The sequence below is a fragment of the Scleropages formosus genome, chromosome 9, assembly GCF_900964775.1.
Source record: "Scleropages formosus chromosome 9, fSclFor1.1, whole genome shotgun sequence".
Classification (NCBI taxonomy): Eukaryota; Metazoa; Chordata; class Actinopteri; order Osteoglossiformes; family Osteoglossidae; genus Scleropages; species Scleropages formosus.
In genome coordinates this window covers 13,431,781-13,457,170 of record NC_041814.1, presented here as the reverse complement: position 1 = coordinate 13,457,170, position 25,390 = coordinate 13,431,781, and the positions used below count along the sequence as shown (strand labels likewise).

At 45.4% G+C, this 25,390-nt stretch overlaps 1 protein-coding gene and 1 pseudogene across 4 annotated transcripts; both read left to right on the top strand.

Moving 5' to 3' along the window:
- Positions 1 to 3,015: 3,015 nt before the first annotated feature.
- Positions 3,016 to 11,485, top strand: LOC108923457 (dimethylaniline monooxygenase [N-oxide-forming] 5-like). Of its 4 annotated transcripts, none has more exons than XM_029255190.1 (9): positions 3,016 to 3,061; positions 4,834 to 4,966; positions 5,157 to 5,345; positions 5,522 to 5,687; positions 5,929 to 6,071; positions 8,022 to 8,221; positions 8,319 to 8,674; positions 9,978 to 10,038; positions 10,169 to 11,485. In XM_029255190.1, exons 2-9 carry the CDS (start codon positions 4,835 to 4,837, stop codon positions 10,593 to 10,595), a joined length of 1,674 nt encoding a protein of 557 aa, XP_029111023.1. In that variant the 5' UTR covers positions 3,016 to 3,061; position 4,834; the 3' UTR covers positions 10,596 to 11,485. The 4 variants fall into 4 exon arrangements, with proteins under 4 accessions (XP_029111023.1, XP_029111022.1, XP_029111021.1 ...); XM_029255189.1 differs by lacking the exon at positions 3,016 to 3,061 and adding an exon at positions 4,071 to 4,083; XM_029255188.1 differs by lacking the exon at positions 3,016 to 3,061 and adding an exon at positions 4,097 to 4,121.
- Positions 11,486 to 21,450: 9,965 nt separating this feature from the next.
- On the top strand, positions 21,451 to 24,466 carry LOC108923484 (dimethylaniline monooxygenase [N-oxide-forming] 5-like; annotated as a pseudogene).
- The last annotated feature ends 924 nt before the right edge of the window (positions 24,467 to 25,390 follow it).

The following is a 25,390-nucleotide window of genomic DNA, read 5'->3' as shown; positions in this document are numbered from 1 at the left end:
AAAAATGTATAATTTTTTATTTTTTTTCCAGTTAATTCAGCATGGAGTACAAATTCAATGAACAGCAAACTATTCACAATTCTTGCACTGTGAGAGGGTCTAGAAATGACCACCAAACAGAGGAAGGTTTCCTGATAAAGCAGACCTCACCTGATAGTGTAATAGAGAAATTTGTCAAGTGATCCCTCAGGATCTGGAGAACAAATAACCACTTGTCAATGGTCTTTCTGTGCCTTTTTCGCACACTACATACACATGCAATTCACATTGCAGCTGTATCTGGTATCCATTCTGCAAATAATTGTCAGTTATTTTATTATTTACATGAGTCACCAATCAATGAAATTACGCCTATCCTACTTTGGCCATACAATTAGAAGAGAACGATCATTAGAGAAGGACTTCATGACCGGAGAGACTGAAGGAACAAGGAAAAGAGGAAGACCCGCAATGAGACGGATCGATATGTTGACAACAGCAATGGGGACAACACTAGATGAGCTCACCGAACTAGCACAAAACCGATTTCTTTTTAGATCTTTAATTCAAGTCACATAACTCGAACCCGAGTTGATGGCACTTATCTAACTAATTTATATGAGTCACACTGTGATAGACTAAAGCCTGGGTGACACTGCAAGCTCTCTGAATTATAATCACACCTGCTAAAGGACTCCAGACACAGCTTTGAGAATTAACCAAAATTACAAATGCTTTAAGACTGGAGTTTAGCTGTTCTGTGAGAAGGAGAATAAAACCATAAAGCCTGTATTGTCCCACCCACCACACACAGCTTTCGAAAAGCATTTCTGATTTCCTTTTAATCTCATAGTCCTTTTTCTTGTGTTTTTGGTTTAATATGACAAAATAAAAACAATTCAAAAAACCTTTGCCCCAGAGTGTTGTGCATACTCAGGAGGACCTGAGTAGACCACTCACCTCTGCACATCCATGGAATAGCTGTGGAGAGTTTCTTGGTGTGCACATGACAGAGGACCTCTCCTGGACCCTGAACACCACCTGCCTAGCCAAGAAAGCCCAGCAGGATCTCGGTTTCCTATGGAGGCTGAAGAGAGCCAAAGTCCACCCTCCCATCCTCACTACTTTCTACAGGGGGGACAATAGAGAGCGTCTTGACTAGCTGTCTCACCACACGGTAGAGGAACTGCACAGTCTCCAACCACAAGACCCTACAGCGAGTGGTAAGAACAGCTGAAAAGATCATTGGAGTTCCTCTTCCTTCTTCTTCCACATACAAAAATCGCTGAATCCGCAAGGCCACCAGCATTGTGGACAACCCCCTCACCCCTCTCATAGACTCTTCGCCCTGTTGCCATCTAGCAGGAGGTACAGGAGCATCCATGCTTCCACCAGCAAGCTCCGCAACAGTTTCTTCCCTGAGGCAGTCAGACTACTCAACACACAGCTGCTTCCCAGTGCTCACCTGGCTCCGTTGAACAATTAACTCAGCACTACACTACTCCACAACTGCCTACAGCTTGCATCCATACCCGCGTCCACATCCTGTCCTGTGTATTTACTTATTGTCTTGTGCTATGTTCTGCATTGCACCATGGTTTCCGAAGGAACAGTATTTTGTTCCACTGTACACAAGCTGTATAGAGGAATAACAATAAAAACAACTTGAACTTGAACTAAGTTTTTTCAGCTCTGTCTGTTTGGAAAATGTATAAATTATTAATAGGCATAAATCCATCCTTTATCTTCAGCTATAGAACCTTTTTGGGGATGTTGCCACACTTCTCCTGAACTGTATTTAAAGACAAATTACACCATCTAGCCATCATCCATTATTAATAAATGCTTGTCCGGTGCTGCTTCAGGGCCTGTAAATAAAATATGTCATGTTGCCTCATATGTATACTGTACAATACATACTATTGTATAGATAGTGTGTACATCATAATTTTATGTATAAAAATGTATTTTATTTTGGTGTGATTTTATTATTTTTATGAGTTTATTGTAAACTGGTGTAACTATAATTTAGTAAAGCTTGTGATAAAAGAAAACAGTGACCTTCTTAGCTTCCCAGGAACTATTGCTATGTCATCAGCTTAGCTGCGGTTTAAAATGAGTTAAACTGCTAAACCCATCACTTCATTGCCGTGTCAAACTGTGCCCAAACTAAAGGTACTATAAAGTCACGCAAGTTCTGCTGGACATGAGGTAACACCACATAACAAAGACATATTTTAGTTATAGGCGACTTTAGTGCACTTTCTAGTCTCGCAAATATAGTATGTACAATTAATTGTATTCTTATTAATCTAAACACCAAAAGCATGGGCCATCTTTGCTAGAATCCAGCACTGGCTATTGCTTGGTTGCTGGTTGCTGCAGAGGTCTATTCAGTCTCACAGAACATGGCACTTGGGGATTTAAAAAAAAACGGAAATCAATGACACAACAATATAACATTTACAATTTTTATTCATTCAGCTGATGCTTTTATCCAAAGTGATTTACAGTGTTAAGATACATAAAACTATCTATCCATTTATACATCTGGGTGAGTGGAGCGATTTTAGGGTCAGTACCTTGGATACTACAGCAGTAGGTGAGGTTCAAACCTACCATCCCTGGGTCAAAGACATCACCTCTAACCACTAATAAAGCAGCTTCTAGTGCCTTAAATGTTACCTGTATTTCACTACACAATATAGCTTTTGGTTGAAAATCATGTCAGAATTGTCTACACAGCACCATACATGCTGGAAAATTTTAGACAAGCTTTAAATATTAAAAGATATCTAAGCTGAAGACATGTTTAAATTGAGGCTGCCTCTCCTTAAACCTCAGCTAAACCAGTGCAAAAATAAGACACACTTCAGAAAAGGAGGTCTCCAGCGGCGATTTCTACGATATACATCAAGTGGGTTTAGTTTCAACTGCAGGTTCAAAGGACACAGCAATGGGTTAAGAAGCACGTGACTGGCTGCGGATTAAACTCCTCTTAAACTCTGAAGCGCAGCTAAACTAATGACAGAGCAACAGTGGCTCAAAACCCTTAGGGAGCCAGTTCTCCAAGTTCTTGCAGGTGAGGTTCGGGTCATAATGTTGGGCTACGCAAACATGTTACATTTTATACCTGTCATAAGTGAACTGTATGATTGTGACTCAAAAAGCACCTCTGTTCGAAAGGTCGACAGCTGTGTTATTGAGGTGAATTAAATCATAATCTCAATTGACGATATGTTTATGTTTTGCAATTCTTACTGCTCCTTTATGCATGTTTATTGACTTCTTTTTATTGATATACTAGTTAAGATATCATGTTGTGTGAAAAAAACTATTTGTGGAACTCTTGAAAAAGAAAGCTGTGAAGCACTTAAATATGTGCTAAAGTTTAAAATCCCAGGGTTCCAGTCCTTGCAACATTGTGTAAGTTGTCTTTTCAAATTGTAAAGGTGTCAGAAACTGTCGCGGCGTCGGCCTGATATCCCACAGAAGTTTCCAAGGTGTCAAGCTGATCGTCTGATGACTTGTTCAGATTTACACCTTTTTTATGCTGTTTTCATCATATTATCACGACACCTTAAATTAACAATATTTGTTTAAAAACGCTATATAATACTGTCCGTAGCATGGTTGTGGACGCTGGATGAGCATTGTACAGCGTTTATTAGACCGCAGCGACAGTAAGAGGCGATAACCAGGGAGGATATATAGAAATTCTAGTTAGATTAGTCTTAAAATTGCATTACATTATTATATTCTTGCAATTGTGTACTGGTTTTATGGCCCGAGGACCTGCGTTCCTCCAACAACATAAACGCGAGCAAAAGCACCCGTCTCACAGACTCCCCGGGACTGGAAGAGGAAACTGCGCAACTACGTTCTAAGAGTTCATTACCAGCTCCAAACGCTAGGGGAGCCCTCGAGTAGCAGACGCTACAGCAACACACACACACACACACACACACACACACACACACAGTATTCATAAATATATTCACAGTGTCATGTCCGGTTCTGGAAGGAAGCGGCGAACCCAAGTGCAGAGCGGTATTCGGGGAAATCCGAGAGAGGAGGTCAGAGAACAGGCGATTGGTCTTCGAGGTGCGAAAGTCGTTACAGGGAGAATCCAAAAAGGCGAGGTCGGTACAGGCAAGAGATCAATGATCATAAAGGGATTCGGGATTCGGGATTCGGGATTCGGGATTCGGGATTCGGGATTCGGGATTCGGGATTCGGGATTCGGGATTCGGGATTCGGGATTCGGGATTCGGTCGCAAACAAGAAGGCCGAACAAGGTTCCGCATCAGCTGCTGCTCTGACGCAGCCTTTTATGCCCCAGTCTGCGCTGCGTCCCAGGTGTTCCGTGTCGGCTCGGAGGTGTGGGCGTGGCACATAGTACATGTGAATGAACGGTAAATGCTACTAAATGCGCCATGCTGTGTCATAGGTAAAGACTAACTGAACTTTCTGGATCGTAGAATTAAATGGTTTCCATCATTGATAATGTTCCTTGTTAAATATAAACGTTTGAAATTTGTGAAGCTGCTACATTTTTATGCAACTTTTTTTTGGGAACATTACTCAAGAATGTTTGGAGATTGAGAATTAGAAGGGCACTATAAATTGAAGTAAATAAATATCCTTTCCAGGGAAACATAAGTATACTAGCTTTGCTTTCCAATCCAGTTGTTCAACGGGTAAATTAATGCATTAAGAACCTTTAACTCAAAGTGCAAATGTTGACTCCGAAAACATTTTCACCTATCACCTACCCTATAATGTTTAATGACATGTAACTGTATCGTGCAGTTTTTCGTTTTCTAAAATGCATTATCCCCCCCATATCCACAGTATGGCCCGCCGTGTTGCAGTGATCGGTGCTGGCAGTTCCGGGCTGACCTGCATCAAGTGCTGCCTCGAGGAGGGACTGGAGCCAGTGTGCTTTGAGAGCAGCGATGACATCGGAGGCTTGTGGAGGTTCAAGGTAAACTGAGCCGTTAAAAGTTATGCAAAAGTAGTCGAACTACATATAAGTTCATTTTCTCTGCAGTATGTAAATGTGACCTGAAGTTCATTTGTTCCAATTTTCAAATATAATTTAGATGATTAACGTACACTGAATACTTAGCGTTGCGTCTTACATTATTGCACCAAGCTTATTGTACCACCTCCAGGAGATTCCAGAACCGGAGCGCTCCAGCACATACCGATCACTTGTGACCAACACCTCCAAGGAGATGATGTGTTTCAGCGACTTGCCCATGCCGGCCCACTTCCCTAATTTCATGCACAACTCCCAGCTACTGCAGTACCTCCAGCTCTACGCTGCTCATTTTAACCTTCTGCAGCACATTCACTTCCAGGTGAGGTCCTGAATGCATATGGACACCATAGTCTCTACTCATCAGCACATTCAGAGTCACTTGCCTCCTGCTTTGCTGTGATTTAATGAAGCCCAAGGACTTGAGATACAGACTTAAAATCCAGAAACAGAAAGTATATGTGATCTAAGTTTCTTTTGTCTTGTTTGGTTTCTCAGACCACAGTCCTCAGTGTGAAACAGAGTCCTGACTTTGCCTGCTCTGGGCAGTGGGAAGTGCTCACTGAGGACAGAGATGGGCTCAAAAAGATCCATATTTTCGATGCTGTCCTGGTGTGTACAGGTCACTACACAAAGCCTGTCATGCCACTGAAGGACTTTCCAGGTATAAGATTTTTTGTTCAGAAGACTAAAGTCTCCCTCATTATAACATGTTGCAGCCTCTATTTATCCGTGTTCTACAACGAATAAATTGATGAGTAAATTATGTATCAGTATGGCAGCAGTTTCTAAAAATGCATTTGTTATCAGCACTGTACAGTTTAATACCGCTGTTCCTTTCATAAAGCAATGTGTTAAGGATCTTGCAGGACATGTTCAAGGTTTCAGATGTCCTCTTTTTTCAGGCTTTGAGACCTTCAAGGGGGAGTACTGTCACAGCAGCGAATACAAAGATCCAGAGCCTTACAAGGGAAAGAAAGTTGTGGTTGTAGGGATTGGGAACTCTGGTGCAGACATTGCCGTTGAGCTCAGCAGAGTTGCAAAGAAGGTATGATTTTCATATTGCATTCATCTTTGTGCGCAAAAGAATGGCCCAGACGTGTAGCTTAGGATCTGCATCCCTTACATAAAAGCAGAAGTTCACCCAGGAAAAAATGAATATACAAGGGTCCCATATTCACAACTATAAGACTCTTATGTTATTGGTAGTTGCACAAAATATCTGACATGTCAGTCTTACATTTACCAGACACTTTTCTCCAGAGCGACATAAATCTCCAGAGGACATTACCTCAGTGCATTCACACCAACAGAAGGAGATATCTGGATGCAGACACATGATTCTTGAGTACAGTCAATTTGTCACATATCGCTGTATAAACCAGTATTCTTTACACAAGTAGCAGTTTGTAGTTTTTTTTTTAAACTGATAACAAAGTACAAATTTGTTGAGCACATAATGAGACTGCAAGATGCTGCCGTACCCTTAGAGGAAAATGCCACAGTGAATGGTCATCATAGCTATTCCCAAATACATGCCATACACCTGCACCGCATTAAAAACACTGTTTAAAAGCGAGAGACCTCCTCACAATCAGAGAATCTCTGAAAGAAACCTCACCTCCCTTCGCGTTCAGTTTTGCTCCTCTTTTTTCCCTTTTGGATCTCAACTCTCGCTCTTCAAACCACGACCACGACTCTTCAGATTACAACCTTTGCATTAAAGCCACGATCCTCTGGATCTCGACCCTCGCTCTTTGAACCATGACCCTTCCAGTTATGACCTTCGCATTAAAGCCATGACCTTCTAGATCTCAACCCTCGCTCTTCAAACCATCCCCGGGAGACTTCGGATCATGCCTTGAACTCAGAAAAGCCCCTCGGACCCTGAACCCATGCTTACATCCTGAGTGCCATTCTTGGATTAGTCCTCCCAGATCCTGTCTCCCTTCCTTCTCCATTCCCTTTCCGGTTCCCATCAACCTCCGCACCGTTCAGGAAACATGACAAATGTTTTTACTGAGAGATGTTTTGAGTTAAAAATACTGGCACTGAGTGTGATGTGTTTGAGTACAGCACTGGCACCACTTACAGAAGAATAAGTGTCAAAAACGTGGCCGGTTGCAGGTAGTACTATAATTGACACATTTGCAAATTTCCCAAATGCAGAGGATTATTGATCATATTTCACAAAGGAGGTCATCCTAGTTTGATGTCTTGTACTTATAGGGGAAAATTTTTCTGAGAAGTGGAACACTAGAGAATCATTGTCACGCCCTCCACCTCGGTGCAACGAGGAACATCTGCTGCAGATCAGCAGACGAGTGTATAAAAGGAAAGCGCAGAGTGCAGACAATCACGGAACCTTGTTCAGCCTTGTTACTCACTCGCGGTTCTTGCCTTAGCTCTCCTGACTTCCCTGATTCCTTGTCCTCCTCGCCCGCGTCCTTGTCCTCACCCTCGCCCTCTTCCTTGTTTCCCTGTGCCCGCTCCTGTATCTACACGACTTCCTGGCTTACCACGACTTCTCGCCTGTTTACCAGATTACGACTCTCGGACTCTCCCTTCGGATTTCGTTCGCACATCGGTGACCATTTCCCTGTTTATTCGACCATATCTTTTGGACTACCCCTTGAGAAACCTTCCTGTGCTCTGCACTCAGGTCTGGCGCTTCCGCTCCGGGGGGACACCGTGACAATCATGAGGATATCTTACACTGTTTAATATAATTTGGTCTTGAAATCAATGAATGTTGCAGTGTTTTTTACTTAGAAATAATACATAGTGTGTAGTACAACACCTTATTGTGGAGTCATTTACCATTTTTTATTCCAAAACTAGAGTCCATAATTTTAAATAAATTATTTTCATGGTCTTTTATATATACCTTTTATTCATGTCTTTTTATTGTATTATTTCTTTCTCTAAGACAGTGACTAGCTCTAGTAACACTGGGCACCCCCAAGTTTTCTGACTTATGTTGTATTCCTTTCTTTAGACCTTCGTCAGTACTCGGCAGGGGGCTTGGGTCATAAGGCGCACTTCCCACAAGGGGTGCCCTTTTGACATAACTGCGTTCACTCGTCTTCTAGATCTACAGGGCTTATTACTTCCCAGGCATCTCATCAACTGGGTCAGCGAGAGGGAGCTAAATCAGAAATATGATCACCGGTTATACGGCCTCATGCCTAAACACAGGTAAGACACTAGACTGCAGTCATTGAAACTCTCCTTAAATTGAGTCATTCATTCAGTTTATTGCAGGTTTTTGGATCTTCTCCTGTTTATACTGCAGGTTGTTCGACCAGATACCTGTAATCAATGATGACCTTCCTGCCTGCATCCTTCTTGGGGTTGTGGTCATGAAGCCACATATTCAGGAGTTTCAAGGCTCTACTGTGGCCTTTGTGAATGGGACCAAAGAGGAACAAATTGATGCCGTAGTCTTCTGCACAGGCTACAACTGCAGCTTTCCGTTCCTCACCGCTTCTGTCTTTACTGGCCCTGGTCATAATTTGAACCTGTACAAGCATATCTTCCCACCTTCACTTGAGCACCCCACACTAGCCATAATAGGCCTGATCGAACCCTGGGGCCCCATCATGCCTATGGCGGAGATGCAAGCTCGCTGGGCCACACAAGTAATTACAGGTAACTTTTCTTTTTCCTTTCTGTGTTTCTTTTAATCAGGTGGAGAATAAAATGAGGTATAAAATATCACCTACTGATAAAACAGAGGTGTGACTCATTCATTTTATACATATATATATTAATAGTAGAAGGATGCTGGAATCCCTCCAACACAAGTCAACTAATCCAGATTGGAATAAAATGGTGAGAGCCTATTTATCCAGTTTATCGTGTTTGTTTAAAAATTCCTGTCATATAGTATGGTTGGTGGCACAGAAAATACAGTTTGATGAGGGGAAAACGTTGAGCTACAAAGGCATGTCTGTGTTGCTACCCTCATGCAAAGCCTATCCCAGACCTAACTATCTAAAAGCCCTGTGGGGAGGCCTCATATCCTGTTACTGAAACATGTTGCAAAACTGCAAAAATCTGTAACATACAAAACCACTGGCCTCAGTTGTTTTGTAACTGGTTACCAGTTTTTAGTAGGAGCAAACTCATAAGTACACCTGCAAAGGTTTTTCAAAAATCAAAATGCTTTAAAAAGTCAGACACAAAAGTGGCAATAGAAAGTACTTTAAAAGTATGGCTTACAGAATAATGTTGCTAGAGAATTAACCATTTCCAAGTGAACCATTCACTAGCAGGTTGCCCTTTAACTCTTCTTGTTACACCTCTGGGTGATGAAAAGATCTTAGTTGACCGTTTTCTCTAAAGCAACATGCTGCCACACAGGGCAGACCAGAGACCCGGGTGTGGACCTAATAGTGGGATCGTTATTTTATAAAGATACTTGGGGCCAGGCAGTACTCTGAGTCGGGGGCAAGTGTGGTTTAATCCAAAGTGCAAACGTGGTCGAGAGGAGAATCCAAAGACGTGGTCTAGGACGTGAAACGAGGTTCAGTACCGTGGAAGACAGGAACAGGGACGAGGAGACGGGCAATGGGACAGGGAGTGAGGAACTTGGAGGAGGACGGGTAAGGCACTGAGGAGAAGTCATGAACGCTGGAGGGACAGTTGTCTTCTAAGACCTTCTGTAACAGAGAAGGAGCCGGGGTCAGTTTTCATAGATGAATGCTCTGATTGCTGACGGGTGCTTAATCAGAGGCAGGTGCTGCTGGCACGGTAGTGACACTTGCACTGTATTACCCATTTTGTACTGGAGCAGTTTATAGTAAATACCTTGAGTACCTTGCTCACGTGCACTACATCTGGAGGTGGAAACTGAACTTAATTTCCTGGAGGGTAGAGTAGCAGCTGTAACTACTACAGTACCTGCTGCCCCTGTTATTCTGTGTTCATTTATTGTACTTCATCCTTGTAGGTGTCATCCATCTCCCATCAAAGGAAGCCATTGAGACAGAGATGAAAGGAAACATGAAACGGTAATCCATATTAGAATGTGTTTTGTTACCACTTTGCTTATTTGCTTTTGAAGGTTCCAGATTCCTACAAATAAGAAAAAAAATTAAATTAGCACTAATTGTCATAATATGTTATCTTCTTTTATCCCAGTTGTCCAAGTCCCAAACATGGAAATCTGCTGGTGAAATACATCCCCTATATGGACGAACTGGCAAATGAGTTGGGAGTGCGGCCAAACATCCTGAGGCTGCTGCTGACAGACCCTCGCCTGGGGTTCAGGGTGCTGTTTGGACCCTGCACCCCTTGTCAGTACCGACTGCGTGGGCCAGGAAAGTGGGCAGGTGCCCGGAATGCCATCCTGACGGTGTGGGACAGGGTGAGCAAACCAATGATGACACGAGTTGTACCAGAGTCCCGTCCTTCCAGACTACCAAAGTTGCTTGTTCTGAGTATCCTGCTTGTAGCAGCCATTTATGCTGGAAAAAGGCATTCTAAACTGCTGGAAAGCCCCATGGCTGCCCTGAACAACTGGAGGATGTACGTCCCAGCGGCGGTCCTTCGCGTGCTCAAAATCTGAACCTAACAAGAGTTTGAACCTTACTTCTGCAGAAACCCTTACCTGTCAATAACCTAATTTTGCCTGACTGCCTCATTTATATACATATGGCAAAATGTATTACAGAATTCTCAAAAGTAAATTTGATAATAAAATACAAAAATAATACCAGACTAATATGTCATAACACCATGTCATATGCTGACCACAGACAGTGGCATTCCTGGCAGTAACAGAATTGTAACTTTATTAGGAATGTGTTTCTGAGTCAATAGATTCATAAAAAGTGATTTGTAATTTTATACACTTCATAATTTTAACATTCTGCTACCCCTGAATCCTTAACCACTGTATGCTCATCTAATCTTCTATAGTAATCTGAAAAGTAAATGCTCAGACAAAATTAGGGTAATTAAAAGAATAATAAATGCTTTACTTTGTTATTACAAAAGCGTTGTAATTTTTAGTTTAATAATTAACAATAAAAAAATCACTGAAAGCAAACAGATTAAATGTGGACATGCTCTTGCTGGTTAGACTAGGGATAATTGGTGTTTTAATGTTCTTATAAAAAGTTTTTAGATTCTTGTGAAATGCTGTCAATTTATTTGAAATGAAGTCGCTCTAATGCTGTCATGTAATGTAACGCTATAGCTGTTATGAGATCAGTTTCGCAATTTACTGTTTCCCATATATTGTACTCTTGTAACAAATTTACTGTAACAATAAAATTGTACATCTCCTTGGAAAAGCTTTAGCTACTTTAATAATAATGAATGAAAGGTGATCATTCTGAAGTTTTTGGAATATGAAGAGTAGAGAATAATTATAACCTGTTCACCGACGATTTTCTGTTGATTTTTACAGAAGTCTGTTATAGCGGTGCTTTTGAAACTAAATAAAAAAATATGAACCCCTTCTTCGTTATACTGGAAGTATAAAACAAGCCAAAGCTGTACGAGAGCCCTGCCCTTCCGGACTACCTATGTGGCTTTCTCTGTTTGGCATAACCCTTCTGATCACAGCTCTCTATGCTAGGGACCGATACTGTGCTTTATTCCCTCAAGGAATCTTGAAAATCCAATAAGTTTGTTTTAAATTTAAGTTTAAGTTTCAAGTTCATTGTCATAGGCACAAGTACCGTGTACAAGTATCATGAAATTCTTCCTGAATGCTTCTCCACAGACTATGAACAAAAACAATAGAAATACTGCACAGAACAAAACAATGACAATGAGTAATGCAAATAACAATAACAATAAATAACGGTAACAATAAGAACAGCTATGACTATGATCGTTCATGATGCGCATCGTCATCGTCTTTCTTCATCGTCTTTCATTTAAATACACTACTTGGGATAACAGTCCTTGTAGCCACTGTTGGTAATTTGCAGAGAAGACCAGGAGACTTGGAAGTATCTTCAGCAGGATTCTTTATTGCAGATGAGAGCATCAGTCTACAACATCAGAACGTGCTGTTTCACACTGTAGTCATCAAGTTTAACCAAGGGAGACATAGATTGTTGTTTTATAGGCATTCAGTGGGCAGTCCTTAAATGTGTGGCCTTTCAGAAAGCTTTAGAGGTGATACCTTCAAACAAAGCATCAAAGGCAAGGAAGCCTTCACAGGAATCAACCCCCGACTGCCAGCTACCTCAAACTTCCTTATCACCAAATGGTTTGACCACCATCCACTAACAAGAACTGGGACATGTCAACATTCTCACAATTATATTAACAGGCAGACCCATTCAACTGTAAATTTGATCTAATCATCCAACAGATGTTGTTCTGAATGCCCACAAGTAATGTGTATTACCCTGATGTTTTCATATGATAATATGGGATAGACAGACGGTCAATTGGTCCTAAAGTGACCCTGAATTGTGGATTCCTACAACGCTGACTGCAGATTAAAAATGTATCTTTTTTTATTTTTTTTCCAGTTAATTCAGCATGGAGTACAAATCCAATGAACAGCAAACTATTCACAATTCTTGCACTGTGAGAGGGTCTAGAAATGACCACCAAACAGAGGAAGGTTTCCTGATAAAGCAGACCTCACCTGATAGTGTAATAGAGAAATTTGTCAAGTGATCCCTCAGGATCTGGAGAACAAATAACCACTTGTCAATGGTCTTTCTGTGCCTTTTTCACACACTACATACACATGCAATTCACATTGCAGCTGTATCTGGTATCCATTCTGCAAATAATTGTCAGTTATTTTATTATTTACATGAGTCACCAATCAATGAAATTACGCCTATCCTACTTTGGCCATACAATTAGAAGAGAACGATCATTAGAGAAGGACTTCATGACCGGAGAGACTGAAGGAACAAGGAAAAGAGGAAGACCCGCAATGAGACGGATCGATATGTTGACAACAGCAATGGGGACAACACTAGATGAGCTCACCAAACTAGCACAAAACCGATTTCTCTTTAGATCTTTAATTCAAGTCACATAACTCGAACCCGAGTTGATGGCACTTACCTAACTAATTTATATGAGTCACACTGTGATAGACTAAAGCCTGGGTGACACTGCAAGCTCTCTGAATTATAATCACACCTGCTAAAGGACTCCAGACACAGCTTTGAGAATTATCAGAATCAGAATCAGAACGAGCTTTATTGCCAAGTATGTTCGCACATACAAGGAATTTGTCTTGGTGACAGGAACTACCACAGCACAGACAGAATGACAGTGACAAGACACAGATGAGAAGATAGAGTATGTGAGCAAGGGATAAAAAATATTTAAAAAATATAAAGTACCCAATATACAAAAATAGTACAAAAATAGTCGCTAGATACAAATGCAAGGGAGTGTAAGAGAAATGTGATAAATAGTTATAAATATAAATAGCATTATGTATTGCACGGTTTACTCTCTAGGGGAGAGATTTAGGTGTTCATGAGGTAGATGGCCTGAGGAAAGAAACTTTTCTTATGCCTGGCTGTCCTGGTGCACAGTGCTCTGTAGCGCCGGCCAGATGGCAAGGGTTCGAAGAGGAAGTGGCCTGGATGTGAGGGGTCTAGAATGATTTTGCTCGCCCTTTTACTGACTCTGGACGAGTGCAGTTCTTGGAGAGCTGGGGGGGATGTGCCGATGATTCTTCCAGCAGTCCAAACTATCCGCTGCAGTCTTCTGATGTCTGACTTCGTAGCTGAGCCGAACCAGACAGTTATAACCAAAATTACAAATGCTTTAAGACTGGAGTTTAGCTGTTCTGTGAGAAGGAGAATAAAACCATAAAGCAGGTATTGTCCCACCCACCACACACAGATTTCGAAAAGCATTTCTGATTTCCTTTTAATCTCATAGTCCTTTTTCTTGTGTTTTTGGTTTAATATGACAAAATAAAAACAATTCAAAAAACCTTTGCCCCAGAGTGTTGTGCATACTCAGGAGGACCTGAGTAGACCACTCACCTCTGCACATCCATGGAATAGCTGTGGAGAGTTTCTTGGTGTGCAAATGACAGAGGACCTCTCCTGGACCCTGAACACCACCTGCCTAGCCAAGAAAGCCCAGCAGCATCTCCGTTTCTTATGGAGGCTGAAGAGAGCCAAAGTCCACCCTCCCATCCTCACTACTTTCTACAGGGGGACAATAGAGAGCGTCTTGACTAGCTGTCTCTCCACGTGGTAGAGGAACTGCACAGTCTCCAACCACAAGACCCTACAGCGAGTGGTAAGAACAGCTGAAAAGATCATTGGAGTTCCTCTTCCTTCTTCTTCCACATACAAAAATCGCTGAATCCGCAAATCCACCAGCATTGTGGATGACCCCCTCACCCCTCTCACGGACTCTTCGCCCCGTTGCCATCTGGCAGGAGGTACAGGAGCATCCGTGCCTCCACCAGCAAACTCCGCAACAGTTTCTTCCCTGAGGCAGTCAGACTACTCAACACACAGTTGCTTCCCAGTGCTCACCTGGCTCCGTCGAACAATTAACTCAGCACTACACTACTCCACAACTGCCTACAGCTTGCATCCAAACCCGTGTTCACGTCTTGTCCTGTGTATTTACCTATTGTCTCGCCGTGTCAAACTGTGGCCAAACTAAAGGTACTGTAACATATTTAATTCTGGATGTGGTGACACTGGGAGACTGTTCATCTGAGAGGCCTGCTGGGTTGGACCCACTCGTGAGTCGGACGGGGAGGATTCTGAAACCGCCTGGCTATCTGAGTGACTTTTTGACTTACTGAATTCCTAGTGACTATGTTTCTAGGTTCCTTCTTAAGTAATTTAGAATTAAGAAAAAATTTTGTGGTGGTAAGTGTTCTGTTGTAGGGTTGTTGTGATTTATTTGCCTCCTGTTGTATGCTTTCTGTTTTTCTTGAACTTTTGTGATTGTTTGTTTGTGGCTTTTGTTTCTGGGGTTGTTGTTCTTGAATAAACGTGGACGTTTCTTTTGGATGGCGGGGACATATGTAACACATTTAATTTTGGATGTGGTGACACTGGGAGAGTGTTGTCGTACACCGATGTTTAATAAAGCCAATGCAGAATCCAAAAGCAAGGTCGAGGGACAGGCATAGGTCAGGCGATCAGCAAACATGGTACAGAGGACTAGGCAAAGAACATGATCAGGGATACACAGGCAAAGGTCGATGTCGGAGTAGGTTCACTGTAGCACGGCTCAAAGGGAAACAAAGGAAGCAAAAAAAGGTTCTGCATCTGGGCTTCCTCGGCTTCCCTCTTCATTGCCATTCCCATTAAGAAACAGCAGGTGTCGCTGATGTGCTGGCTGCGGGGGACGTGACAGTATGCCCCCTCCACGAGCAACCCCGGACGCCCTGGGCCGAGAAGGAGGGCGCCCCCGGGGCGTGGGGCCGGGCACTTTGGATGGTCCCTGTGGAAGGCAGCAATCAGGTCGGGGTCCAGGATGTCCGAGGCGGCTACCCAGGAACGTTCCTCCGGGCCGTACCCCTCCCAGTCCACCAGATATTGCAACCGACCTCTCCGTCGGCGAGAGTCCAGCAGGGTCCAGACCTTGTAGACATCGTCCCCTGCGAGGGGTAGCGCAGGCGATGGTGTGGTGTCTACTGGGGGCTGATGCAGGGACACTCCTACCGGTTTCAGGAGGGAGACACATAGGGTGCACTCGGAGATCAGGAAGCAACTGAAGGCAACTGAAGTAACCGGTGTGACGCGACGCACTATCTTGAAGGGGCTGATGTAGCGGGCCCCGAGTTTCTTTGAGGGGACCTTCAGGTTAAGATCTCGGGTGGAGAGCCAAACTCTTTGCCCGGGCATGAACAAAAGGGTACGCCGGTGCCGGTCCGCCTGACATTTGTGGCGTTCCGCACTGCGGAGCAGGTGGGACCGGACCGTCTTTCATACGCGGGCGCTCTCGTTGTGCCACGTTTCCACGGCCTGAACAGGACACGGGGAGGTCTCTCTAGGGAACAGGACAGGTTGGTAGCCTAACACACATTGGAAGGGTGACATACCTGTGGATGTATGTGGTGCGGAGTTGTGGGCATACTCTGCCCAGGCCAGGTAGCGAGCCCATTGGTGCGGTCTTTAGGAACAGTAGGCTCGGAGAAACCTTGATATATCCTGCTGTAGGCGGTCTGCTTAGCCGTTCGCCTGCGGGTGGTATCCAGATGTAAGGCTGACCGTTACTCCGAGCCGTCCCCAAAAGGCCTTCCACACCTGAGAGGTGAACTGGGGCCCCCGATCTGAAACAATGTCTTCGGGGAGTCCATATAGTTTAAAGACTTGTTTGAACAGGATCTCCGATACCTTGAGAGCTGTAGGCAGCTTCGGAAGGGGCACCAGTCTACAGGCCTTGGAGAAATGATCTATGACAGAGAGGATCAAGGTCTTACCCTCGGAGACCGGCAGGTCCACTAGGAAGTCCAGCGCCACATCGGTCCAGGGTCGGGTCAGCGTAGGCAAGGGTTGTAGGAGACCAGTCGCCTTTTCGGGTAAGGTCCTGGTTTGAGCGCAGGTGGTGCAGGCCTGGACAAAGTCCCTGACGTCATCGGACATCGAAGGCCACCAGAACCGTCCTTGTACCAGGGAGAGGGTACGTCGGATCCCGGGATGCCCTGCCTCCGGAGCCTCATGGGCCCATTTCATCACTGCTGTGCGGAAGGAAATGGGCACATAAACACCTCCTGCTGGTTTCCCGGGCAGTTCTGGCTCGCTGTCCTGGGCTTCTTGGATGTCCTGGAGGAGTTGCCAGTGGACCGGACCCACCACACATCCCTGAGGTAGGATCCCCTCTGGGTTGGTGGGCATCGGTTCTGGGTCATGAATCCGCGATAAAGCATCGGCTTTCCTATTCTTGGTAGCTGGTCGATAGGAAACAGTAAAGTGAAAACGGGTAAAGAACAGGGCCCATCAGGCCTGTCGGGAGTTCAGCCTTTTTGCGGTCTCAAGGTATTCAAGGTTTCGGTGGTCCGCGAGTACCACAAAGGGATGGACAGCGCCCTCCAACCAGTGACGCCACTCCTCAAGTGCGAGCTTGATAGCAAGGAGTTCCCGGTTCCCAATGTCGTAATTACGTTCGGCGGGGGTAATCTTCCTGGAAAAAAAGGCACAGGGCTACAGCTTCAGAGGGTCCCCTTGCCTCTGGGACAGGACTGCACCCACCCCTACAGAGGAGGCGTCGACCTCCACCACAAACAGCAAGGAAGGGTCCGGCTGTTTCAGCACTGGGGCAGAGGTGAACCGTTTCTTTAAATCCTGGAAAGCCTTCTCCGCCTCCACCCCCCACGGGACTCTTCGGTCCTTGCTAGCCGTTAGTGCGGTAAGGGGAGCAGCTACTGTGCTAAAATTTCGTATGAAGCGACGATAGAAATTGGCAAACCCAAGGAAGCGCTGGAGCGCCCTTATTGTGGTGGGTCGAGGCCAGGAGGTCACCACATCGACCTTCCTGGGGTCCATAGAGACTCCATCCTGGCTCAGGACGTAACCCAGGAAGAAGATCTGGCATTGGTGGGACTCACATTTCTCTGCCTTGACATAGAGGCGATGTTGTAGGAGCCGCCTGAGGACCGCCCGGACCTGCTGGATATGCTGCTCTCGGGTCCTCGAGTAGATCAGTATATCGTCAAGGTAGACGATGACGCAGTGATTAAGGAAATCCCCCAACACATGATTCAGAAAGGCCTGGAAAACCGAGGGGGCGTTAGCTAGGCCAAAAGGCATGACTCTGTACTCATAATGACCTAGTGTAGTGGAGAAGGCTGTCTTCCATTCATCCCCCTCACGGATCCAAATAAGGTTATACGCGCTGTGGAGGTCTAATTTAGTAAACCAGGTCGACCCATGAATACCTTCCAAGGCCGAGGTGATCAACGGTAATGGGTGTGGGTATTTGACGGTTATTGCGTTCAACCCCCAGTAATCTATGCAGGGTTTCAGTCCCCCGTCCTTCTTACTGATAAAGAAGAACCCTGCCACCGCCGGTGACGTCGACGGCCGGATCAGGCCGGCCTCGAGGGCCTCCCTGTTGTACTCCTGCATGGCCCGTTGTTCCGGCAACGACAGGGGATAGACCCGACCCCCGAGGTGGCGTGGTACCTGGTAAGAGGTCGATAGCACAGTCCCAGGACCGGTGAGGAGGCAGTTCGGCGGCGCGGACCTTACTGAAAACTTCTCATAGATCTTCGTAGTCCGGGGGTATGACCGGTTGGGGAAGGCCCTCTACCCCTTCCACCGACGTGGACCGACAAGGAAGGGTGAGGCAAGACGAGCGACAGGAAGGGTGAGGCAAGACGAGCGACAGGACTCTCCCCAGGAAACCAGCTCATTGGTACTCCATTTGAAGACTGGGTCATGGCGTGCCAACCAGGGGTAACCTAGAATGATTGGGGTGTCTGGAGCTCAGAGCAGAAAGAAGGTAAGTCTCTCGTGGTGACAAGCTCCTGTTTCGAGCAGGAGAGGTACAGTTCTGGTATCAACCACCCCGGTCCCCAGGGGTTGACCATCCAGGGCTTTCACACTCAGGGTGACTTCACAGGTTTTAAGAGGGACACGGTGCGCTTTGGCAAAGCCCATGTCCATAAAACAGCCCGCTGCTCCTGAATCAATGAGGGCACTTGCCTGCACCCGGCTTGCCCCCCAGGAAATACTTACTGGCAACCGCAACTGTCCCCGGTGCTACCCCGGACTCACCTTCGTGTCTTTGGAGGTCCTTTGGGGTGGTCGCACTGGGCATGCGGCACGGAGATGCTCCTGGGACCCGCAATAGAGACACAGTTTCCCCACCAGGCACCGTCTCCTTTCTTCTCTCCTGAGCTGGTCCTCCTCTGGGCTGGCCCCCGGGGGAGGGTCTGGTCTCCCTGGGGTTGTCGACTCCTGCCAAGGTTGTCAATGGCGATGGCGGTCTCTACAAATCGGTCGAAGTCCCCATCCTCACCCCTGTACATGAGCTCGTCCTGGATCCGGGGGTTCAGCCTTTTGCAGAAACGGGTGAGGAGGGCAGGAGAGTTCCATCTGCTCTTGGCCGCGAGGGGTCTGAACTCAAGAGCGTACTCAGCCACGCTTCTATTTCCCTGGGTGAGATGCATGAGACAATTACCTGCCGCGCGCCCTGCGTGCGGGTGGTCAAAAACCGCTTCGAACTTCTCGCGAAAAGCGGCATAGGTAGTTCTTTGGTGAGTGCGCCACCCAGCGGCTGCCCACACCCGGCCTGGACCGGTCAACAAGGACAGGACAAAAGCGATCTTAGCTGCGTCCGTCTGATAAATGCGAGGAGAACACTCAAAGACCAACTCGCACTGCATCAGAAAGTCCTGACGTTGATCAGGCGAACCGTCATACCTCTCTGGGGTCGTGATCCTTGCAACCGTACCAGATGCCTCAGGTGGTGCGGGCGGGGCAGGCTCAGCTGGAGTCGTGGGTGCCGTCTGGGAGGCGGGTTGGAGAATACCTCTTGCCAGGAGAGTCTGGATCAATCCTTCTATTGTTTCTTGTAGGCGCTGCAGTGACTGGTCTTGCGCTCCCAAAATGTCGCCTTGCGTGGCGAGCATCGTACGCAGTTGTGCATACTCCACTGAGTCCTGGTAGCTGGCGGAACCTTCTGTCATGGTTGCGCGTAGCAAGGACGGACTCAAGCGCAGAGTTGTCGTACACCGATGTTTAATAAAGCCAATTCAGAATCCAAAAGCAAGGTCGAGGGAAAGGCGTAGGTCAGGTGATCAGCAAACGTGGTACAGAAGGCTAGGCAAAGAACATGGTTGGGAATACACAGGCAAAGGTCGATGTCAGAGTAGGTTCACTGTAGCATGGCTCAAAGGGAAACAAAGAAGGCAAAACAAGGTTCCGCATCTGGGCTTCCTCGGCTTCCCTCCTTATTGCCGTTCCCATTAGGAAACAGCAGGTGTCGCCGATGTGCCGGCTGCGGGGGACATAACACTGCATTCATCTTTGTGCGCAAAAGAACGGCCCAGACGTGTAGCTTAGGATCTGCATCCCTTACATAAAAGCAGAAGTTCACCCAGGAAAAAATGAATATGCAAAGGTCCCATATTCACAACTATAAGACTCTTATGTTATTGGTAGTTGCACAAAATATCTGACATGTCAGTCTTACATTTACCAGACACTTTTCTCCAGAGCGACATAAATCTCCAGAGGACATTACCTCAGTGCATTCACACCAACAGAAGGAGACATCTGGATGCAGACACATGATTCTTGAGTAGTCAATTTGTCACATATCGCTGTATAAACCAGTATTCTTTACACAAGTAGCTGTTTGTAGTTTTTTTTAAACTGATAACAAAGTACAAATTTGTTGAGCACATAATGAGACTGCAAGATGCTGCCGCACCCTCAGAGGAAAATGCCACAGTGAATGGTCATCATAGCTATTCCCAAATACATGCCATACACCTGCACCGCATTAAAAACACTGTTTAGAAGCGAGAGACCTCCTCACAATCAGAGAATCTCTGAAAGAAACTTCACCTCCCTTTGCGTTCAGTTTTGCTCCTCTTTTTTGCCTTTTGGATCTCAACTCTCGCTCTTCAAACCACGACCACGACTCTTCAGATTACAACCTTTGCATTAAAGCCACGATCCTCTGGATCTCGACCCTCGCTCTTTGAACCATGACCCTTCCAGTTATGACCTTCGCATTAAAGCCATGACCTTCTAGATCTCAACCCTCGCTCTTCAAACCATCCCCGGGAGACTTCGGATCATGCCTTGAACTCAGAAAAGCCCCTCGGACCCTGAACCCATGCTTACATCCTGAGTGCCATTCTTGGATTAGTCCTCCCAGATCCTGTCTCCCTTCCTTCTCCATTCCCTTTCCGGTTCCCATCAACCTCCGCACCGTTCAGGAAACATGACAAATGTTTTTACTGAGAGATGTTTTGAGTTAAAAATACTGGCACTGAGTGTGATGTGTTTGAGTACAGCACTGGCACCACTTACAGAAGAATAAGTGTCAAAAACGTGGCCGGTTGCAGGTAGTACTATAATTGACACATTTGCAAATTTCCCAAATGCAGAGGATTATTGATCATATTTCACAGAAGATGTCATCCTAGTTTGATGTCTTGTACTTATAGGGGAAATTTTTATGGGAAGTGGAACACTAGAGAATCATGAGGATATCTTACATTGTTCAATATAATTTGGTCTTGAAATCAATGAATATTGCAGTGTTTTTTACTTCGAAATAATACATAGTGCATAGTACAACACCTTAATCTGCAGTCATTTACCATTTTTGATTCCAAAACTAGAGTCCATAATTTCAAATTTTAAATAAATTATTTTCATGATCTTTTATATATACACCTTTCATACACGTCTTTTGATTATATTATTTATTCCTCTAAGACAGTGACTAGCTCTAGTAACACTTGGCACCCCTGAGTTTTCTGATTTATGTTGTGTTGCTTTCGTTTGACCTTCGTCAGTACTCGGCAGGGGGCTTGGGTCATACGGCTCATTTCCCACAAAAAAGGGATGCCCTTTTGACATAACTGTGTTCACTCGTCTTCTAGACCTACACGGCTTACTACTTCCCAGGCATCTCATCAACTGGGTCAGCGAGAGGGAGCTAAATCAGAAATATGATCACCGGTTATACGGCCTCATGCCTAAACACAGGTAAGACACTAGACTGCAGTCATTGAAACTCTCCTTAAATCGAGTCATTCCATTCACAGTTTATTGCAGGTTTTTGGATCTTCTCCTGTTTATACTGCAGGTTGTTCGACCAGATACCTGTAATCAATGATGACCTTCCTGCCTGCATTCTTCTTGGGGTTGTGGTCATGAAGCCACATATTCAGGAGTTTCAAGGCTCTACTGTGGCCTTTGTGAATGGGACCATAGACGAACAAATTGATGCCGTAGTCTTCTGCACAGGCTACGGCTACAGTTTCCTGTTCCTCCCCACTTCTGTCTTTACTGGTCCTGGTCATAATTTGAACCTGTACAAGCATATCTTCCCACCTTCACTTGAGCACCCCACACTAGCCATAATAGGCCTGATCGAACCCTGGGGCCCCATCATGCCTATGGCGGAGATGCAAGCTCGCTGGGCCACACAAGTAATTACAGGTAACTTTTCTTTTTCCTTTCTGTGTTTCTTTTAATCAGGTGGAGAATAAAATGAGGTATAAAATATCACCTACTGATAAAACAGAGGTGTGACTCATTCATTTTATACATATATATATTAATAGTAGAAGGATGCTGGAATCCCTCCAACACAAGTCAACTAATCCAGATTGGAATAAAATGGTGAGAGCCTATTTATCCAGTTTATCGTGTTTGTTTAAAAATTCCTGTCATGTAGTATGGTTGGTGGTAGAGAAAATAAGTTTGATAAGGGGAAAATGTTGAGCTACAAAGGCATGTCTGTGCTGCCACCCTCATTGTCATGCCTTCCATCTCGGCAATGAGGAACACCTGTGGCTGATCAGGGTCCAGACGCATAAAAGGACAGCCTGGAGCTCAGAACGCTGCAGAACCACGTTCAGCCTTACTGCTCACCACCGCCTCTCGCATCGCCCTGTTTACCTTTCCTGACTTCCCTGTCCTAGCTCCCGTTCCTCGACCCTCTTCCTCCTGACTCTCCTCGTCCTCCTCGTTTCCTTCAACCCATTGTCTGATCTTCAATTCAAGGTTTTCGGGTTCTCCTCATAATGAGGTCTGCTCCTCGGTGACCCTCGCTTGTTTCCTGACTACGACCTGCGGATCCTCCCATCACCTTGTGCGCCTCTACGCTGCACTTGGGTCTGATGACCCACTTTCTGGACAGAAACATGACACTCATGCAAAGCCTGTCCCAGACCTAACTGTCCAAAAGCCATATGGGGAGGCCTCATATCCTGTTCCTGAAACATGTTGTGAAACTGCAAAAATTTGTAACATACAAAACCACTGGCCTCAGTTGTTTTGTAAGTGGTTACCAGTTTTTAGTAGGAGCAAACTCTAAGTACACCTGCAAAGGTTTTCAAAAAATAAAAATGTTTTAAAAAGTTAGACAGAAAAGTGGAAATAGAAAGTACTTTAAAGTATCGCTTTGCAGAATAATGTTGCTAGAGAATTACAACTATTTCCAGGTGAACCATTCACTAGCAGGTTGCCCTTTAACTCTTCTCATTACACCTCTGGGTAATAAAAAGCTCCTAGTTGACTGTTTTCTCTAAAGCAACTTGCTGTCTCACAGGGCAGACCAGAGACCTGGGTGTGGACCCAATTGCGGGATCGTTTATTATAAAGATACTTGGGGCCAGGCAATGCTCTGAGTCGGGGGCAAGCGTAGTTCAATCCGAGGTGCAAACATGGTCCGACAGGAGAATCCGAAGACCTGGTCAAGGACATGAAAAGAGGTTCGATACCGTGGAAGACAGGAACAGGGATGAGGAGACGGGCTAGGGAACAGGGAGTGAAGAACTTGGAGGAGGACGGGTAAGGCGCTGAGGAGAAGTCATGTACACTGGAGGAACAGTTGTCTTCTAAGAGATTCTGCAACAGAGAAGGATCCGGGGTCAGTTTTTATAGATAAATGCTCTGATTGCTGACAGGTGCTTAATCAGAGGCAGGTGCTGCTGGGTACGGTGCATGCTTGGTAGTGACACTTGCACTGTACTACCCATTTTGTACTGGAGCAGTTTATAGTAAATACCTTGAGTACCTTGCTCAAGTGCACTACATCTGAAGGTGGAAATTGAACCTAGATTCTTGGAGGGCAGGGTAGCAACTGTAACTACTACAGTACCTGCTGCCCCTGTTATCCTGTGTTCATTTATTGTACTTCTTCCTTGTAGGTGTCATCCGTCTCCCATCAAAGGAAGCCATTGAGACAGAGATGAAAGGAAACATGAAACGGTAATCCATATTAGAATGTGTTTTGTTACCACTTTGCTTATATGCTTATGAAGGTTCCAGATTCCTACAAATAAGAAAAATGCCATAAATTAGCATATTATGACAAGCAGTGCTACCTTCTTTTTGTCCCAGTTTTCCTAGTCCCAAACATGGAAATCTGCTGGTGGAATACATCCCCTACATGGACGAACTAGCAAATGAGTTGGGAGTGCGGCCAAACATTCTGAGGCTGCTGCTGACAGACCCTCGCCTGGGGTTCTGGGTGCTGTTTGGACCCTTCACCCCTTGTCAGTACCGACTGCGTGGGCCAGGAAAGTGGGCAGGTGCCCGGAATGCCATCCTGACTGTGTGGGACAGGGTGAGCCAACCAATGATGACACGAGTTGTACCAGAGCCCCGTCCTTCCAGACTACCAAAGTTGCTTGTTCTGAGTATCCTGCTTGTAGCAGCCATTTATGCTGAAAAAAGGCATTCTAAACTGCTGGAAAGCCCCATGGCTGCCCTGAACAACTGGAGGATGTACGTCCCAGCGGCGGTCCTTCGCGTGCTCAAAACCTGAACCTAAGCTCCAAAGAATGCACATTAGGTTTGGATAACAGCCTGTTCTGAAGCTGTACACCTTCTGAAGACCACATTCACCTCACTGCACTTACTACCTATCTTGAAACACTTTTGCCCCCACCTTCATCTTCATCACTTGCGATGCCTCCAACACAGCACTTCGGGCAACGCTGTCCCAGCTCTACTCTGGAGTGGAGTGGCTCATTGGTTTTGCCTCCTGGGCCCTCAGTCCTACAGAGCAATCGCACTCATTGGGTCAGCAAGAGGCCTTGGTCTCCATCTGGACAAGCAAAAGATGTACACGTCCCTCTATGGATGTGCATTTTCGCTATAGACAGACCACTAGGCAATCGGAGCACTGCTGGCCACATCAGGTATGAGGTACCTCTCATTTAGGCTCCACTGCTAATCTAAGAGGTCTTACTAGTACAATTTTATGCAACAATTCACTCCAGGGTGCTACAACGCAGAGGTGAATTTGTTGTTCTGCACCATTTCCAGCTAACCCTCATGACCCTGACCTTGTTCAGAGGCTCCACACATCACTCTCTACATGACCACGAACAAGCCTCTTGACATGGTGCAGTACTCTCAGCTCCAGAACTGACACCTGCCTATTCAGTGGGAAAACTGGGAGCCCAAGGCCAGACTGAAATTCATTTTGCTTTGCGGCGATTCTGACGCTGTCGGGAAACAGCATCTTCTGGTGTTTGCAATGCTGTTGTGTTTGTGTGATGTCGGTTATGGCGCCGAAGTGCCTTTGCAACATTTCAGCCATTTTCAGTTCATTGAGTGAGATGCACCCTAAATGTCCAATGCATGCCGAACTCATCTGCAAAGCTTGACGCAACAGAACATTAAAACTGTACACAGATTGAGCTGGATTTGAGCCCATGTACAAGTGCACGGTCCAGGTGCTCTG